The sequence below is a fragment of the Globicephala melas genome, chromosome 19 (assembly GCF_963455315.2).
Source record: "Globicephala melas chromosome 19, mGloMel1.2, whole genome shotgun sequence".
NCBI lineage: Eukaryota > Metazoa > Chordata > Mammalia > Artiodactyla > Delphinidae > Globicephala > Globicephala melas.
In genome coordinates, this window is record NC_083332.1 from 8,220,087 (window position 1) to 8,238,427 (window position 18,341).

Here is an 18,341-nt window from a genome sequence, read left to right on the forward strand (position 1 = left end):
TGTGTACAGATTATTGTTTAGACATATGTTTTCATTTCTCTTGGGAAATACCTAGGAGGGGAATTGCTGGGCTATAGGGTAATTCTATTTGAGGGAGTGCCAGACTTTTCCAAAAAGCTGTGCTGTTTTATATTCCTACCCAGAGTGTATGAGGCCTCCAGTTTCTCTGCATCCTCACCAACACTTGTTATTGTCCAGTTGGTTCTTTTTATTACAGCCACCTTAGTGGGTGGGAAATGATAATCTTATTATGGTTTAATTTGCATTTCCCCGATGGCTAATAATCCTGAGCACCTTTTAATTTGTTTATTGGCCATTTGTGTATCCTCTTTGGATAAGTGTCTATTCAGAGTCTTTGCCCATTTTTAAATTGGGTTGTGTTTTTATTATTGAGCTGTGAGAGTTCATTATGTATTATAGATACATAAATATACATAGTCCCTTATCAGATACATGATTTGCAACTTTTTTCTCTTATTCTGTCTTTTCACTTCTTGATGATGTCCTTTGAAGCACAGAAGTTGTAAGTTTTGATGAAGTCCAATACGTTCTGTCTTTTGTTTGGTTTTGGAGTCATCCAAGAAACCACTGCCTACTCCAGGGTCACCAAGAATTACACCTGTGTTTTCTTCCACGTCTTATAGTTTTCACTCTTGCATCTCATTTCTGATATGTTGACTCAGATGTATTTTCGTCTTCAGGGTGGAAATATCTACCGGCTCCCCGACCCGATGAAGGAGGAGAACATGGCAGGTGGCTGGTAAGTTCAGAAGCCCCTGGGGAGTCCTCTGGTGGCTTTGATGTGCTGGCTGTGGGGGAGCGAGCTCTGGATGCTTCACTCCTGAAGGGGCGAGCACCAGGCCACGGAGCACCGGGGGCATCATCTCCATTTCTTAGGGTTCGTCCAGAGCTGTCAGAGGATCAGTGTTTGGGGACAGAGTCCCATTCTCCCTTTTTTCCCCACAGGAACCAGCACAATGGCGGTCCCACAGACTGGGCAGAGCCAAGGAGCACTTACGTCTGCAAGAATTGCAGCCAGATGTTTTATACAGAGAAAGGGCTGAGCAGCCACATGTGTTTTCACAGCGACCAGTGGCCGTCACCTCGAGGGAAGCAGGAGCTGCAGGTGAAGGGGCGCGAAGCTGCCATTCATCTCAGGATGGAGTCCTCCTGCGGGGAGCCTGGCTGGGGGCCAGGAGTCAGGGCTCTGCTGCTCTGGAGGGGCCCCTTGCTCCCTACCTATTGTGTCTCTTAAAGGGCTGGCTCTTCTCTGTGTGTAGGTGTGTGGCATGGAGTTTTGCAAGCCACCAAGACAGGTGCTGAGGCCGGAGGGCGACAGGCAGAGTCCCCCGGGAGCCAGGAAGTCCTTGGACAACATGACCGCAGCCCCTTTGGTGGTCCCTGTGTCGGTGCCTGTGGCTCCAGCGAACCATCCCCCGGGGAGCAAGGTGGGTGCACTTCCTTCCAGCTGCTTTCCACCTGCCAGTGGGAGCTGTGAGAAAAGCCCCCAAATCCTGACTCCAGAAGAGCTTGATTTGTGTGTTCATTCATCCATTCAACCTGCAGTGAACTTCCTTTGTGTCTGGCCCTGTGCTGGGCAGGGCTGGGGACACTGCAGCGACCACGACAGGCCTGCCCCCGTCTCCTGGGGCTTCCAGCCCAGCGGAGTAGATAGACCCATCCCCGGACACTGACGACCCAGAACGGGCCGGGCTGGGAGAGGGAGCTGTGGGAGCCCCGGGGGCACCAGAGACCCTGCCTGAGGAAGCGGGTGTTGCAGCTGAGAGCTGGAGGATGAGGAGGGGTAAGATGGGCAGAGAGGAGGGGAGATTGCGTGGAGGTAAGAGAGAGTGTAGCAAGCTCAAGCCATCGTCTCTTCAGCCTGTGCTGGAAGACCCCACCTGGAGAAGTTCATGCTGGACTCGGGGACGGGGTGCATGGAGCCCACTGTTGGTCTCGCAGGAGCTGCTGTCATTTTGAGGAGAACAGGTTTTCCTTTTGTCATGCTGTTGCACCCGTCTGGCCCCCACACTTTAAGTGCCAGTCACTTTAACAACGGACATGAGTTTCCAAAATGGTCTGAGTGAGGGCCTCTCCTTGGGGGGTGTGGGTGCCTGAGAAGGCTCCAGCGTCAGAGGTCGCCCGGCTTAGGGTCTGGAGTCTGGCTCAGGCGTGGTGGCCCTGCCCGGCTTCCTGCGCTGAGGACTCTGCTGGGTGTGCGTCTGGCTGGTCAGTACCCTTTCCCACTCTCAGGCCATCTTGAGGACTGAGCTGTGGGGCCGGTGGCCTCAGGTGACCCCCGTGGTTCTGAAGTCTCTTCTTCTCCAGGGACAGGAGAAGGACGGGGAAGAGAGAGACAGCAAGGAGAGCAGGCAACACAGGAAGCGGAAGAAGCTCCCCCGGCCCAAGGCACTGCTCATCCCTCCTCCGCCCTCCATGTCTGGGGAGCCGGGCCCGGGAGGATGCCGCCAGAGCTGCCTGCGCTCGCCCGTGTTCCTGGTGGACTGCCTCCTGAAGGGACTGTCCCAGTGCCCTCCCTACACGCCGCCCCCAATGCTCAGCCCCATCCGGGAGGGCTCTGGGCTGTATTTCAACACTCTCTGTTCCACATCTGCTCAGGCCCGTCCCGACAGGCTCATCAGCGCCATGCTTGGTGAGTGAGGTTGATCACCCCACGACGGGCCTGCGGGGGGCCAGACCCCCGCCCCCTGTAGAATTTGGTCCAGCCATTCTTTCTGGCCTACGCCTGGGTCTGGTCTGGGGGTCCCGTTGCTGTTCAGAACTATCCCAGGACCATCTGGGACGAGCAGCCTTCTAGGTGCTTATAATTTTGTAGCCAGAAAGAAAATAGACGCCATTTAGCCTAACCACCCTTCTGCCTGCCCTTTCGAGTAATTTTTTAAACAGCTTTATTGAGATATAATTCACACGCCATATGAATCACCCATTTAAAGTGTACAGTGTTTTTTTTAGTGTATTCTTAGGATTGTACACCCATCCCACAATCTAATTCTAGAGCATTTTCATCACCCCAGAAGATTATATCCACGAGCGGTTACACACAGGCCCTGTAGCCCCCAACTCCTCAGCCCTGGGCAACCACCCGTCTACCAACCTACTTTTTCTATGGGTCTCCCTATTCTGGACATTTCATATAATTGGAATCATACAATATGTGATATTCTGTGTCTAGTTTGTTCACTTAGAATAATGTTTTCAAGGTTCATCCATGTTGTAGTATGCATCAGTGCTTCATTTCTTTTCATGGATGAATGATATTCCATTCTCTGGATAGACGACATTTTATTTATCCATTCATCAGTTGACGAGCATTTGGGTTGTTTTCATCCCTTGGCTATTGCAAATAGTGCTGTCAAGAACATTTATGTATAAGTTTTTGTTGGACATAAGTCCTCATTTCTCTTGGGTATATACCTCAGAGTGGAATTGCTGGGTCGAAGGGTAACTATGTTTAACCGTTTAAGGAACTGCCAGACTGTTTTCCAAAATGGCCGGGTCATTTTAAATTTCCACCAGCGTTGTATGAAAGTTCCAGTTTCTCCACATCCTTGCTAACACTTCTTATCTGTCTTTTTTATTATAACCATCCTAGTGGGTGTAAAGTGGTAGCTCATTGTGGGGTTTTATTTTGTTTGTTTGTTTTGCGGTACGCGGGCCTCTCACTGTTGTGGCCTCTCCCGTTGCGGAGCACAGGCTCCAGACGCGCAGGCTCAGCGGCCATGGCTCGGGCCCAGCCGCTCCGCGGCATGTGGGATCCTCCCGGACCGGGGCACAAACCTGTGTCCCCTGCATCGGCAGGCGGACTCTCAACCACTGCACCACCAGGGAAGCCCTGTCTTGGTACCTTTATGGAAAATCAGTTGACCATAAATGATTTGAGACTTTTCTTCTTTTTTAATACAGACATTTTACAGCTATAGATTTCCTTCTGAACATTGCTTTAGCTACATTTTGTAAGTTTTAGTATGTTGTGTTTTTATATTCATTCAGCTAAAGTATTTTCTAATTTATCATTCCACTTCTTGTTTAATACACTGATTATTAAGGAATGTATTGCTTAATTTTCACATATTTGTGAATTTTCCAAATTGCTGCCTTTTATTGATTTGTAATCTAATTCTCTTGTGGTCAGAGAACATACTTTGTTTCTTTTTAAATTTAATTTATTCAATTTATTTTTATTTTTTTGGCTGTGCTGTGCGGTTTGCAGGATTTTAGTTCCCCCACCAGGGATCAAACCCATGCCCCCTGCAGTGGAAGCGTGGAGTCCTAACGACTGGACCGCCAGGGAATTCCCTTAAATTTATTTTAAAATTTAAATTTTATTGAGGCATGTTATATGGGCTAGAATACGGTCTGTCTTGAAGAATGTTCCATGTGAATTTGAGAAGAATGTATTCTACTGATGTTTGGTGGAATGCTGTATTTTGTCTGTTTTGTCTAGTTAGTTTCAATTTCCTTGTTCATCTTCTGCCTAGTTGCCCTATCCACTGTTGAAAGTATTGAAATCTCCAACTATTATTTTTTAATGTTTTATTTCATCCTTCAGTTCTGTCGTTTGTTGCTTTGTGTATTTTGGGGCTCTGTTTTTAGGTGTGTATATGTTTGTAATTGTCACATCTTCCTCATGGCTTGACCTTTTATCATTATGATGTGATTGTGGTATCATTTGTCATTATTACAATAATTTTATCATTATCTCTAGTAATATTTTTTGTTTTAAAGTATAATGTGCCTGACATTAGTATAGCCATTCCATTCTCTTTTATGGTTGTTGTTTGCTTGGTATGTATTTTTCTCTTCTTTTACTTTCAGCCTATTTGTGTCTTTGAAAATAAAGCATGTTACCTATAGACACCATTAGTTGGATCATGTGTTTTTTTTATCCAGTCTTACAAACTCTGCCTTTTGATTGGTTTGTTTAATCCATTCTTGTTTAATGTTATATTGATATGGTTGGATTTACATCTGCCATTTTGCTTTTTATTTTCTATATGTTACATGTCTTTTTCTCCCTCTGTTCCTCCTTTCCTGCTTTCTTGTGTATTAAGTATTTTCTAGTGTAACATTTTAATTCCTTAATTTTTCACTTTTTCTTAGTCATTTCTTAGTGGTTGCTCTAGGACTTAAAATATATGTCTTATCAGAATCTGTTAGGTTGTGTAATAACTCATTAACAATGAAATATAGAAACACTGCCCCTATCTAGCTCTATTCCTTCTAACTCTTTTGCTATTATATGTGAGAGACCCAGTAATACCTTACTGGTCATGTTTACTGCTTTATATAATTTTATTTCGTGTAAAAAACCTGAGAGAATAAAGGAAAGCAAGCATGATTTATAGAGGTTGTTGTATTAACCTTCTTATTTACCATTTCTGATCTCTTCATTTATTCTTGTGGATTTGAGTTACTGTCTGAGGTGATATTCCTTTACTCCAATGCAGCTGTGCTCCTTGTGCAGTTACTGTCACATATATCATATTTCTATATGTTACAGGCCCACAATACATATTGTTTTATGCAGTTGTTTTTTAAGGCACTTAAGAAAAGAAATATGCAATCATACTGAGTTTTATAGTTACCCAGATTTACTAGCGCTTCGCTTTTTTTTTTTTTTTTTGGTTTGAATTCAAGTTACCATCTGATGTCATTTGCTTTCAATCTGAAGAACTTTCTCTAGTATTTATTTTTATTAGGGATATATAATTCACATACCATACAATTCATCCCTTTAAAGTATATAATTTAATGGTTTTTAGTATATTCACAGAGCTGTGCAACCATCACTACCATCAGTTTTCAGAAATTTTCATCATCCCCAAAAGAAGCCCTGTACTTATCAGCAGTCCCTCCTTTCCATCCTCCCCACCCCCAGCCGTGGGTAACGACTAATCTACTTTGTCTCTATCGATTTGGCTATTCTGCATATTTCATGTGAGTGGAATCATACAGTATGTGGTCCTTTATGAACGCCTCCTTTTAGTTAGCATGATGTTTTTAGGTTTCATCCATGTTGCAGTATGTATCAGTATTTTGTTCCTTTTTGCGGCTGAATAATATTTCACCTTTAATATTTCTTGTAAGACAGGTCTGCCAGCAACAGATATTCTCAGTTTTTATTTCTCTGGGACTGTCTTTATTTTACCTTCATTTTTGAAAGACAATTTGCTGAATATAAGATACTTGGTTGACCCTTTTTTACTTTCAGTAATTTGAATATATTATCCCATTGCCTTGTGACCTACATCGTTTCTGTTAAGAAGTTAGCTGTTAATCTTACTGTAGTGCTCTTGTATGTAACAAATTGTTTTTCCCTTTTTGCTTTCAAGATCTTATCTTTATTTTTGCTTTCAACATTTTGCCTATGTTATGTCTGGATGTAGAGCTCTTTGTGTTTAACCTTTCTTGGAGTTTATAGAGTTTGCTGGATATACATATTGTTTTTCATCAAATTTGGGAAATTTTCAGCCATTAATACTTTAAATATTCTGTCCCTTTCTCCCCTCTTTCTGGTACTCCCACTACATATATATTGTTGCATTTAATGACATCTCACATTTCTCTGAGGCTCTCTTCACTTGCCTACATTTTTTTCTCTCTGTTCTTCAGATTTCATAGTCTCCATTGTTCTATCTTCAGGTTTGCTGATCGTTTCTTCTGCCAGCTCAGATCTACTGTTGAGCCTTATTTTGATTATTGTAGTTTTTTAACCCCAGAATTATTTCCATTTGGTTCTTTTTTTTTTTTTTTTTTTTTTTTTTTTTGGCTGCATCGCACAGCATGCAGAATCTTAGTTCCTCGACTAGGGATCGAACCCATGCCCCCTGCAGTGGAAGCGCGGAGCCTTAACCACTGGACTGCCAGGGAAGTCCACATTTGTTTCTTTTTAAAAAATAATCTCCGTCTCTTAATGGCATTTTCTCTTTGATGAGAAATTTTTATTTTATCCTACTTTAATCCTTTAAGCATGGGAGCCGGGGGAAGAAGCAGCCCCCATCTCCTTGGCTGCACCTACCTGGGTAGAGCTTCCATTACAAAGAGCTGGGGGCTAGGTGGGTAAGGGAGTGAGCCATGGCTCCAGTGCCACAGACTCTCACTGTTCTTACCAAGGTTTAGTAGATTTTCCTAAATGAGTATTTCTTAAAATGCTGTATGCCTTTAGGACAACTTGCAGAGACTTTAGCTTACTGTTCTTTTTTTTTTTAAATTATTTTTATCAGTAAATTTGTTGTTTTGCCGAGTTCCTTACTCTACTTTTTCAGAAGTCTTATCCCCCTTCCATGCAATCTTTTTATTTTATTGTGATGTGAACAGTTAATCTGTGATCTACCCTTTTAACAAATATTTAAGTGTGCAATACAGTATTGTTGACTATAGGTACAATGTTATACAGCAGATTTCTAGAGCTTGCTTAATTGAAACTTTATGCCCATTGATGAGTAACCTCCCATTTCCCACTCCCCCAACCCCTGGTTACCCCTATTCCACTCTTTGATTATATTGATGTGAATTCAACCACTTTAGATACGTTATATAAGTGGAGTCATGCAGTATTTCTCTTTCTGTGACTGGCTTGTTTCCCTTAGTATAATGTCCTCAGTGGTCATCCATGTTGTTGCATATTGCAGAATTTCCTTTTTGTAAGGCTAAATGGTATTTCATTGTATGTTTATATCACATTTCCTTTACGTGCTCATCTGTCAATGGACATTTAGGTTGTCTCCACATCTTGGCTATTGTGAATAGTGCTGGAGTGAACATGGGAGTGCAGATATCCTTTTGAGGTCTTGACTGTGGTTCTCTTGGATGAATACCCAGAAGTGGGTTTGCTGCAGGATATGGTAGTTCTACTTTTAACTTTTTTTTTTAACATCTTTATTGGGGTATAATTGCTTTACAATGGTGTGTTAGTTTCTGCTTTATAACAAAGTGAATCAGTCATACATAAACATATGTTCCCATATGTCTTCCCTCTTGCGTCTCCCTCCCTCCCACCCTCCCTACTACTTTTAACTTTTGAGGAAACTCCATACCATGCAATCGTTTTTTTCCTAATTTTTAATTTTATATTGGAGTATAGTTGATTTACAATGTTGTGTTAGTTTCAGGTATACAGCAAAGTGATTTCGTTATACATAGTCACATATCTATTCTTTTTTAGATTCTTTTCCCATATAGGTTCTTACAGAGCATTGAGTATAGTTCCCTGTGCTATACAGTAGGTCCTTGTTGATGATCTATTTTATATACAGTAGTATGTGTATACCATGCAATCTTGAAGAGCCTGCCTTTAGCTGCTCTGGAAAGGCAGGCAGAAAGGGCCTCGCGGGGCAGTTCTAGCCAGTCCTCTTGAGGCTCTTCTTTGGGTGTTTTCCAGATCACGTGGACGGCTCTTTTGGCATCTGTGTGGTGAAGGACAACACCAAGATCAGCACTGAACCGTGAGTTGGGACAGACTTAGAACCTGAGGGTCCTTCCAAAGTGGGGATGCTTTTACCCTCCGTGCATTCCAGTGTCGGTTTTTCCCAAGGGAGCCTTCATCCCGGGAAAGTCAGGTCTACATCCAGAGCCTCTCTAGGAGAGAAGTGGTGGATTTTTCCAGGTGTTTCTCCAATATTCCTTCTGTCCAGACATACCATAGTTGGATCTCTGTGGACAGAATGCCCAGCACCCTGGGGTTCTAGGTAGAATTGGTGATGCCACAATGAGACACTCTTTTATAGCCATGGGCTGTGGCTAGATGGATGTTACCTTGGATGTGGAAGCATACCAGGTATCAGCACATAACTCCTCTGTCCTACCCCAAACGCCTGAGGCCAGAAATCTGGCTATGAAGCGAACTGGAGGAAGGAAGAGAGTATCCCGCAAGAGGTCTGTGGAATACGTGTGCGTGTCTGTTGGGGTGATGGGCACTCCCGGTGTCTGAGAGATGGCCGAAGGGTTCCACAGAGCAGGGCTGTGGCCTGAGAGCAGGGCTCACCGCACATCTCTCTTTTATTTCCCATCTTGGTCACACACATATGTCTTGTATGTCCGTGTGTGTGGCCTCATTTCAGACACATCAACATAGGAAGCCGGTTTCAGGCTGAGATCCCAGAGCTCCAGGACAGATCACTGGCTGGAAGTGATGAGCATGCAGCTTCTCTGGTCTGGAAGCCATGGGGAGATGTGATGACCAACCCGGAAACGCAGGATAGAGGTGGCTGAGACTTTGGGGCCAGGTTCCCAAGGGCCCTCCTCCATCTCCAAGGGGTTTCTCCTCCCAGTTCTCACCTTGACCAAGAAGCAGTGACCCCCGGGCGGGGGTGGGGTGGGCAGAGCTGGCCTTCGGCGCAGTACTGCTTCGCTGTGCTGCAGTCCCTTGCGCCACCTCTCCTCTCACCCAGTAGCTGGCCAGGCCATCGAGAGCAGGTGCCAGGAGCAGGGTTTCTGCCCGTCCTCCTTGTCCCTCCCTTCCCTCAGCCTGCTGTTAACAGAGAGGTGAGGGAGATGGTGGCAGGAGCCCCCCGCCCCACCTGTGCTGTGGGGGAGGTTTCCTCTCTGGCACTTGCTGACCCTCTGTGCCTCCTCTCCTTCCCGTTGCCGGGCTGCCTGCTGGAAACAGTGACCGAGCTCTGCAATGTGGCCTGCTCCAGCGTGATGCCGGGCGGGGGCACCAACCTGGAGCTCGCTCTGCACTGCCTGCATGAAGCCCAGGGCAACATCCAGGTGAGGTGCAGGCGAGGGTGGGCTCAGAGGAGCTGTGAGAAGCTCCCTGCTCTCTTACGGCCAGGGGCTCTAGGCGCAAGACACGTGCCTTCTACTTGGGGCTTTGCAGCTCACGAGAACCAAAGGCTGGCCACCCACCCTTCTCCCTGGTCGCTTTGGGACTGGTGGTGTCCTTGTGAATGTAGGGGAAATGCACACATACGGGGTCAATCAGTTATTTATCTGGGGTGACAGCAGAGCACCAGGGTTCCTCCAGCGTTACCTCATCTCAGCGGCACTGGGGAGGGGGTGCCTAGCAGAAGCAACTCAGGGCCTGCATTAATCTGGTTTATTTACTGAACTTTAACTTTTTGATTAAAAATGGTGTGTGAAAACCTCTGATGCAACAGAAATGCCTCTGCCTCCTCCAAGGACCCTCCTCACAATCCTGAAGTTTAGCAAAGAAAGAAGTCCAGCTCTGTGTAGTGGGAGAAGAAGTCACGTCACCCGAGTTGGAGACCCAAGAGTCAGGGCTACATGGTGCTTTTTCTCAAGCTGAGATGCAGTGGCTGGCACGTGGTGGGTGCTCAGCAGAGTAATCAGCACATATTTACTGGGTCCTCCTGATACCTGGTGATGTCATGGTATCAGGCTGGGGCCAGCTCAGGGGCCCATTCTTGGTTTAATGCCCTGCTGCCACCATCTTGAAATTCTTAACAGTTTTTGAACACAGGGCCCCGTGATTCCATTTTGCGCTGGGTGCTGCAAATTGCATAGCTAGTCCTGACCGGGGTTACACTGTTGAGCAAGACAGATGCCCTCTCTTTGCAGGGCTTACATTTTAGGAGAGTGAACACATGAAATACATTTTTTTAAAGTGATAGATAATGATTAGTGCTATGAGGACCATAAAATGGGATAGGGCAGGGGCAGTGCCACTCCAAATGCTGCTCCTTGAAGAAATAAGGAGCTTGTGCCAGAATAAGTCCACACGCTGTTTCCTTCAAGTAAATCTTGCTATGAAAAAGGTAACGTCGGCTGCACTCAACAGTACGCTTAGTGCTGTAGGCAATGTGTCCCAAGTGGTTCACAGCTGGTGGCCAGTCCACAGACCGACCACACTTTGAGTCGCCCTGGGGTAGGGGTGGCTTTGGGGAGGGCTGCACATATTTTCTGAATGAATGAAAGAATGAAGGCGGGCCTCTACCTCACCTTCCCTCCCTCAGAGAGTTGCCCGCCACTCCTCTCGTTCCAGGTTGCCCTGGAGACCCTCTTACTGAAAGGACCCCAGAAGCCACCGACTCACCCTCTCGCCAACTATCACTACACAGGTAACTGGAGCGTGGCTGCCCGCGTGGTTTTGGCCTGGCTGAGGCCCCTGTGAGCCAGTCAGTTTCCATGGCAAGCTCTGCCTCCAGGAGTTCTCTTGGGGCCTGCACCTGCCCTCCCAGAAGGGCCCATCCTCTCTGGGGGACTCAGTGGGTGCTGTTCTCTAGTTGGATCCAACCTTCCCCTTTCCACTGGTTCCCTCGTGAGCTCTGCCTGGCCAGAAGGGGGGTGCCAGGTTGGGGCGGGCTCAGGTTCCGCAGCTGAGCACGCCAGCCCTGGAGTCAGGCAACCTGGGGCCCGCGCCTGCACTTGGCAAGTCTCTTAACCAGCGGAAGCCTCAAGTTGCTGCACCCGTCAAGTGGGGAAGGTCATAGCCCCTACCTGCTACGGTTTTTGTGAGGATTGTGTGAGGTAAAGCAAGTAAGGGGCTTAGCAGAAATCTTGGCATATAATTGGCGCTCGGTGGCCTGAAAAAGGAGGGGAGTCTGCACTTCAGCCGTGGCTGCGGTCCCAGAAGGAGAAACATCCTTCCTCCTCTTGGCTGTTTCTCCAATAGGTTCGGACATCTGGACCTCCACAGAGAAGAGGCTCTTTAAGAAGGCGTTCTGTGCCCACAAGAAGGACTTCTACTTGATACACAAGACGGTAAGGCAAACATGGCAGGCTGGTGTAGACAAGGCTCCCTCACACGGCCAAGGCGCTAAAACTGCAGGGCCTGTCAGGGGCGATACTCTGCTCGTGCTGTGAACAGTTGACAACTAAAATGCCATTGCTTTGAACAACCCCAAACAGTACAGAAATGAATCCCATGTTCAAAATAAAGCCCTCCAGGCCCCTCCCCACAATCCTACTTCTGATTGATAACCTGACAGGCATTTACTGCCCATATGGATTTTACACACCTGTATGCACTTTCTCAAAAAAGGATGAGATCATATATTTAATATCCTGCTGATTATTTTGCTCTTTTTTTAACTTGATGTACGCAAAATTGCACATAATCAAAGTGTAAGATTTAATGTTTTTGACATATTTATACACTTGTAAGACCATCACCATGATCAAGATAATGAAAATATCTGTCACCCCCAAAAGTTCCCTCCTGCCCCTTTGCAACCCTTCCTTCCTGCCACCCGGGTCCCTAGTCAACTCTTGTCTACTTTCTGTCACTATAAATTAGTTTGCATTTTCTAGAGGTTTATATAAATGCAATAATCATACAGCATGTGATCCTCTTTGTCTGGCTTCTTACACTCAACATAATGATTTTGAGATTCATCCATGTTGTCGTGTATACCCATAGTTCATCCCTTTATTGCTGAGGAGTATACCATTGTATGGACGGACCACCGTTCATTTAACCATCCACCTGTTGGCGGTTTCCAGTTACTGATGACTACAGATAAAGCTGCTCTGAACACTCACGTACAAGTCTTCGTACGGACATGTACTGGGTTCTTTTTTTTTTTTTTGCGGGGATGGGGGTGGGATTATAAATACCTAGGAGGGGAATGAGGGTAAGTTATAGTAGATGTATGTTTAACTTTTTAAGAAACTGCCAAACTGTTTTCCAAAGTGGCTGTACCACTTCCCATTCCCACCAGCAGGTTATGAAAGGTTCAGTTGCTCCACACCCTCGTCAACACTTGGTATGCTCAGTCTCTTTAATTTTAGCCATTCTAATGAGTGTACAGTAGCATCTGACTCCATTTTTCTAATGACTAATGATGCTGAGCATCTTTGTGTTTTTTTGCTATATGTGCACCTTCTCTGGTGAGCTGTGTGTTCATATCTTTTGCCTATGTTTTTATTGGAGTGACTGTGTTTTTATTGAGTTGTAGGAGTTCTTATTTTGTTCTGAACACCAGTCCTTTATCCAGATATATGCTTTGGAAATATTTTCTCCCAATATGCAATTTGTCAGTGTCTTTTGAAGAAAAGTTTTTAATTTTGATTAAGCATAACTTATTAGTTTCTTTTTTATAGACTGTGCTTTTCGTGTTGTATCTAAGAAATCTTTGCCTAACCCAAAGTCACAAAGATTTTCCCCTGTGTTTTCTTCTGGAGGTTTTATAGTTTTAGGTTTTATTTCTAGATTTATGATCCATTTTAAGTTTATTTTTGTATGGGGTACGAGGTGAGTTCATTTTTTGCGTATGGATATTTATTGTTCCAATACCTTTTGTTGGAAAGATCATACTTTCTCCACTCAGTTGGTTTTGTACCTTTGTTAAATATCAGTTGGCCATATATATATGCATCTACTTCTGGGCTCTGTATTCTGTTCCATTGATCTCTTTTATTAAGCTCTTCCCATACTGTCTTTATTACTGTAGCTTTATTCTAAGTCTTGAAATCAGAAAATGTTAGTCCTTCAACTTTGTTATTCTTTTTCAAAGTTATTTTTTGTATTCTAGATCCTTTTTATTTCCCTATGAATTTTAGAAATAACTTGTCAATTTCAAAATTAAAATTCCTGCTAGGAACTTGATTGGTACTGTTTTTGACTCTATAGGTCAACTGGGGAGAGTTGTTATCTTAACAATATTGAGTCTTCTGACTCGTGAACACGGTATATCTCTCTATTTAAATCTTTAATTTTTCAGCAATGTTTTAAAGTTTTTAGTGTACAGTTGTTGCATATTTTTTGTCAGATTTATTCCTAAGTACTTCTGTTTTTTATGATGTTATAAACAGTTCTTTTTTATTTCAGTTTCCAATGGTTTGTTGCTAGTATGTATAGAAATAAAATTGATTTTTATATTGATCTTGTGTTCTGAAGTGTTGCCAAACTAACTTACTAGTTTTGGTAACTTTTTTGTGGATTCCACTGGATTTTCTACATAGACAGTCATATCATCTGCAAATAAAGACACTTTTATTTCTTCCTTTCCAACCTGAATGCCTTTACTTTTTTTCTTGCCTTTTTGCACTCTAGAACCACCAGTACAGTATTGAGTAGAAGTGGTAAGAGTGGAAATCCTTGTCTTGTTCATGATATTTGAGGGAAAACCACTCCACCGTTAGCTGTAGGGATTTTGTAGGTATCATTTATCAGGTTGAAGAGAAGTTCCTTCTATTCCTATTTTGCTGAGAGTTTACATCAGCAATGGACATTGGATTGTATCAAATGCTTTTTCTGCACCTATCAAGATGCTCATATGATTTCTCTTTTTTAAGTTTAATATGATGAATTACATTGATTTTAGATTGTTAAACCAACCTCACATTTCTGGGATGAGCTCCACTTAGTCATGGTATATTGTCCTTTATATATATAGAGAGAGAGAGAGTTGGATTCTATTCGCTAAAGTTTTGTTGAAAATTTTTCATCTATGTTCATGAGGGACATTGGTCTGTAGCTTTCTTTCCTTGTAATATCTTTGTCTGGCTTTGGTGTCAGAGAAATGTTGAACTTATGGAATGAGTTGCGAAGTATTCCTTCCTCTTCAGTTTTTTGGAGGGCTCTGCCTAGCTGTCGCGTAAGGCTATGAGGTATCCACCACGTAAGGACACTCTGCTTTAATTAGTCCCAGTCGGTAGACATGTGGCTCCACGTGATGTCACAGTGAGCGTCCTCGCGTGTACCTTTGTGTGCGTTTTCCTGGAGAGAAGCGCTCCTGGGCTAGCCTTGTTGCTCAGAGCGTGCAGAGCTTAGATGGTGTTGACTCTGGTGGCTTCTCTCTGAACTCCTTCATCCCCGGGAGGACTTTGTGATTCTCCGTCCCCTGTAGCAGAGGAGCATACCAAGCTGTAGGGGAGAGACGTTTCAGGAGGGCTTTCAAAACGTGGCAGCTGGCCCCATGGGGAGGGGATTTAGGGCGTCAAGGCCATACTCACTGCTGCTCCTGAGGCACTGTCCTTAGCTGGCTTTTGTCTTCCTCCACTAGGTCCAGACAAAAACTGTAGCCCAGTGCGTTGAGTATTACTACATCTGGAAAAAAACGATGAAGTCTGACTGCGGCCGAGCCCCAGTGCCGGAAAAGAGGGCCAAGAGAGAGCCGGATGAAGCAGACAGGACCAAAGCGAAGGTAGAGGGTCTCGGGGTAGGGCTTCCGGAGTTCAGTGCAGATCTGGATGCCCAGTGCCCAGCCAAGATGGGCGGGGGTGGGGGGGTTGCACCCCACGACGTTTGTGCTCTGGACACCTGCTTCTCCCTTAGAAGGGCGGCAGGGCGGTCAGCACCCTTTCATCATCTCTGCCACCTCTGCAGGTCACTCGTAGCCCTCGGGATAGACCCAGCCACCGTCCAATCCCCGAATTAAAGAGAAAGACTGACAGGAGGGAGTCCACCCTCAACTCCAGCCCAAATGCCAGCTCGAAGCGGACCCCTGAGCTGCCGGGGAGCAGGGAGGGCCAAGGCTTCTTTCCCTGCCGGGAGTGTGAGAGGTACCGCCCTTTCCCTGGATGCTCCCACGCCACCTGCCCTCAGCCCCCTGGGGTCCCCCCCTCAGGGCTACCCGCCTCCCCCTGCTCTGACCCCTGTGTCCTCTGGTGCCTCCTCAGGGTGTTTGACAAGATCAAGAGTCGAAATGCCCACATGAAGCGGCACCGGCTTCAGGACCACGTGGAGCCCATCGTCAGGGCAAGGTGGCCCGTGGAGCCCTTCCAGCTGGAGGAGGAGGAGGAGGGCGAGCTAGGAGCTGGCATCAGCCCTCTGCAGCGGTGAAATCTGCACGGGCAGCCAGTTGGGACGGGCACCTCCAGCCCTGTCACGTCTCCTTTAGCCACTCCAAGGCACCCCTCTGCCTCCCTGGCCCCGTCACTGTCCCCACCGGGCAGCCCAGCTTGCAGACATGAACGCCATTAGGCCACGAGCAGGCAGGGGACGCACAGTCATCTGACCGCTGTGAAGGCCCTGTCAGCTGTGCCAGAGGCTCTGTTCTCTTTAGGTTAATAGCCTCTCACCTTCTTTCAGTTCTACTCCTTCCAGAGCAGAGAGGCTTGGGGAGGGAAAGGTTAGGTCTGGGTAGTTCTTCAATCTTAGCCTCAGTTTCAGGCTTTGGTTACATTTGTTAGATAAGGCCAAGATGTAGAGAATCAGTGGGAAATACCTTCAGATCTCCACCGTGTTGGGGCCCCTTACCGGGGGTTTCTCTGCCTTCGAATTCTGTCCCTAGTCTTGCCATGACTTATACATTGTTTTTTTTGTACTGTCGACTTGTAAATCTTATTAAATTGGGTTCTTAAGCAGCTGTCTTACGGCTTCCCTGCCTGTTGATCCAGCAAAGGCTTTTGAGCCCCTGCCCCTCCCAGAAGCCACAGTGACGAGTAAACTGAGTCCCTGCCCTGGAGGAGCCTCATACATTAACGCAGCCAGCATTTATCAAGCACCTACTGTAGCTGTGCCAGGCAACGCCCAGTCCACGTGATGGGGACACAGTGATGGAGGGACAAGGCCCCTCCCCTCACAGAGCAGGAAGGGAGCAGTGATAAATCAGCAAAAAGGCGACTTTAGATATCTATAGTGTGTATGCTTTTGGCCGTAATAACAGAGTCGTCAGCGTAGGTTTAAGCTCTCAGGACACGTGGTGGTGCCAGCGGCTCCACGGTGAAGTCAAGGCCTGCCAGCAGTGGCCAGCGTCAGCAAGGTGGCTGCAGCAGCAGCAAGAATCCCCTCTTCTACGCCGAGCACCCAAACCTTCAGAGGGTGCAGGGCAGAGAGCAGCTCCCTCCCTTCCTTGTTCCCCTTTTTAAGAGTGAGGAAAGCTTGTAGCAGCGCCCAACAGAACGCCCCTCACGTCTCCTCAGCCAGAACTGTAGCCCATGCTCTTTCTAAACTGATCCCTGGCAGTGGAAAGGGAAGTGGCCACCGTTATCCCGGACCTTCAAGATTTGTCTCCAGGACAAAGGCACAAGCTGTGTCCCCCCCTGGTTCTCCCCAGTTCCAGGACTGGGGAGAACCAGTGTGTTCCCTCAAATTTGTTGTCACCCGATCAAAACTGGAATCCCATTTGCCAGGAAAAGAAGAGGAAGCAGAAATAGCCACTGGGGAGTCAGACCTTGTGTCCACCACAAAGCGACATGAGGAAAGTACAGCAGGGGGCCAAGTTCAAGGGAGTGACAGGGAGTGGCAGACACTGGTAGGTGGATGGCGCCGGGGTGGGAAGCCACACTGAGGAGGCTGCTGAGGCTGAGACCCGCTTCCAGGCCACGGTGTGGCAAAGCGCAGACTCTGCCACGGGAACCAGGGGAGGCTGTTCAAAGCTCTAGCTGCTGTGTGGGGGCCGCGGGCGGTGAGACGGGAAGCCTGGAGAGTAGCTGGAAGGCTCTCAGCGGAGACGGTGGCCTGGGCTGGAGTAGCAGTGAAGAGGCCAGAAGCGCAAGGATTAGGGATCACGTTAGAAGTAGATTCAGACTTGCTGATGGGTCACACGTCACAGGGAGAGCTGGTAAGGAAAACGACGGATCGAGGTTGGCATGGCAGGTTGGGGTTTGAGCAACTGAGTAGATGCTATTAACTGAGATGAGGAAGAGGGACACATCAGAGGATTGATGGCTTAAAGGCGTGATTGTGTCTATAACTGTGTGCTGCCTTCGGAGGGACTGGCTAGGGGAGCAGGGTAAACGGTGGTGTCAGGAGGCTTCACAGAAGGGCCAGCTTTCAGCTCAGTAAATCTGAAAAGACGGGGAGGGAGGAGCAGAGGAGGAAGTTGAGTTTGAAGTGGTGCGGGCATTGTGGTTGGGGAAAGGACTCTGGCATCAGATGAACCAGAATTTACGGCCTGGCTCTTCCTTCTTTGCCACCTTGGGCAAGTCATTTTCCCTGTCTGAGTCTCAGTTTTCTCATCCTGTAACTGGGATGGAAAACGCCTACCCCCATATATCTGTCTTGTTTTGTTTTTTTAATGCCTTTAACTTTTTTTATTTTTTTAATTTTTGCTGTGTTGGGTCTTCGTTTCTGTGCGAGGGCTTTCTCTAGTTGCGGCGAGCGGGGACCGCTCTTCATCGCGGTGCGCGGGCCTCTCACTGTCGCGGCCTCTCTTGTTGCGGAGCACAAGCTCCAGATGCGCAGGCTCAGTAGTTGTGGCTCACGGGCCCAGTTGCTCCGTGGCATGTGGGATCTTCCCACACCAGGGCTCGAACCCGTGTCCCCTGCATTGGCAGGCAGATTCTCAACCACTGCGCCACCAGGGAAGCCCCCCATATATTTGTTGATGAGAAAAATGTAAATCCGATATTGGCAGGTGCCCCGTATGACCTGAGCACTCATGCTGTTGAGCCGCTTAACAAGCACTCATGCTGTTGCTGTCACTGTGTGGGTCGCGCCCTCCATAACAAGTGAAGCCCGAGACACTGGA

The 18,341-nt window shown here is 46.6% G+C and overlaps 1 protein-coding gene across 3 annotated transcripts in view; it reads left to right on the plus strand.

Moving 5' to 3' along the window:
• The window catches only part of ZNF541 (zinc finger protein 541), a 41,298-nt gene that overhangs the window by 21,099 nt on the left and 1,858 nt on the right, over positions 1-18,341 (plus strand). For 2 of the 3 annotated variants that reach the window (XM_060288470.1, XM_060288471.1), the window contains 12 exons: positions 702-760; positions 967-1,126; positions 1,281-1,448; positions 2,329-2,653; positions 8,402-8,465; positions 9,081-9,223; positions 9,629-9,732; positions 10,967-11,042; positions 11,597-11,685; positions 14,931-15,071; positions 15,254-15,429; positions 15,547-16,588. In XM_060288470.1, the coding sequence (XP_060144453.1) occupies positions 702-760; positions 967-1,126; positions 1,281-1,448; positions 2,329-2,653; positions 8,402-8,465; positions 9,081-9,223; positions 9,629-9,732; positions 10,967-11,042; positions 11,597-11,685; positions 14,931-15,071; positions 15,254-15,429; positions 15,547-15,709 (1,668 nt within the window). In that variant the 3' untranslated portion in view covers positions 15,710-16,588. Of the gene's footprint in view, positions 1-701; positions 761-966; positions 1,127-1,280; positions 1,449-2,328; positions 2,654-8,401; positions 8,466-9,080; positions 9,224-9,628; positions 9,733-10,966; positions 11,043-11,596; positions 11,686-14,930; positions 15,072-15,253; positions 15,430-15,546; positions 16,589-18,341 lie in introns of those variants that run through there. The other variant, XR_009559888.1, reaches the window with a different exon arrangement.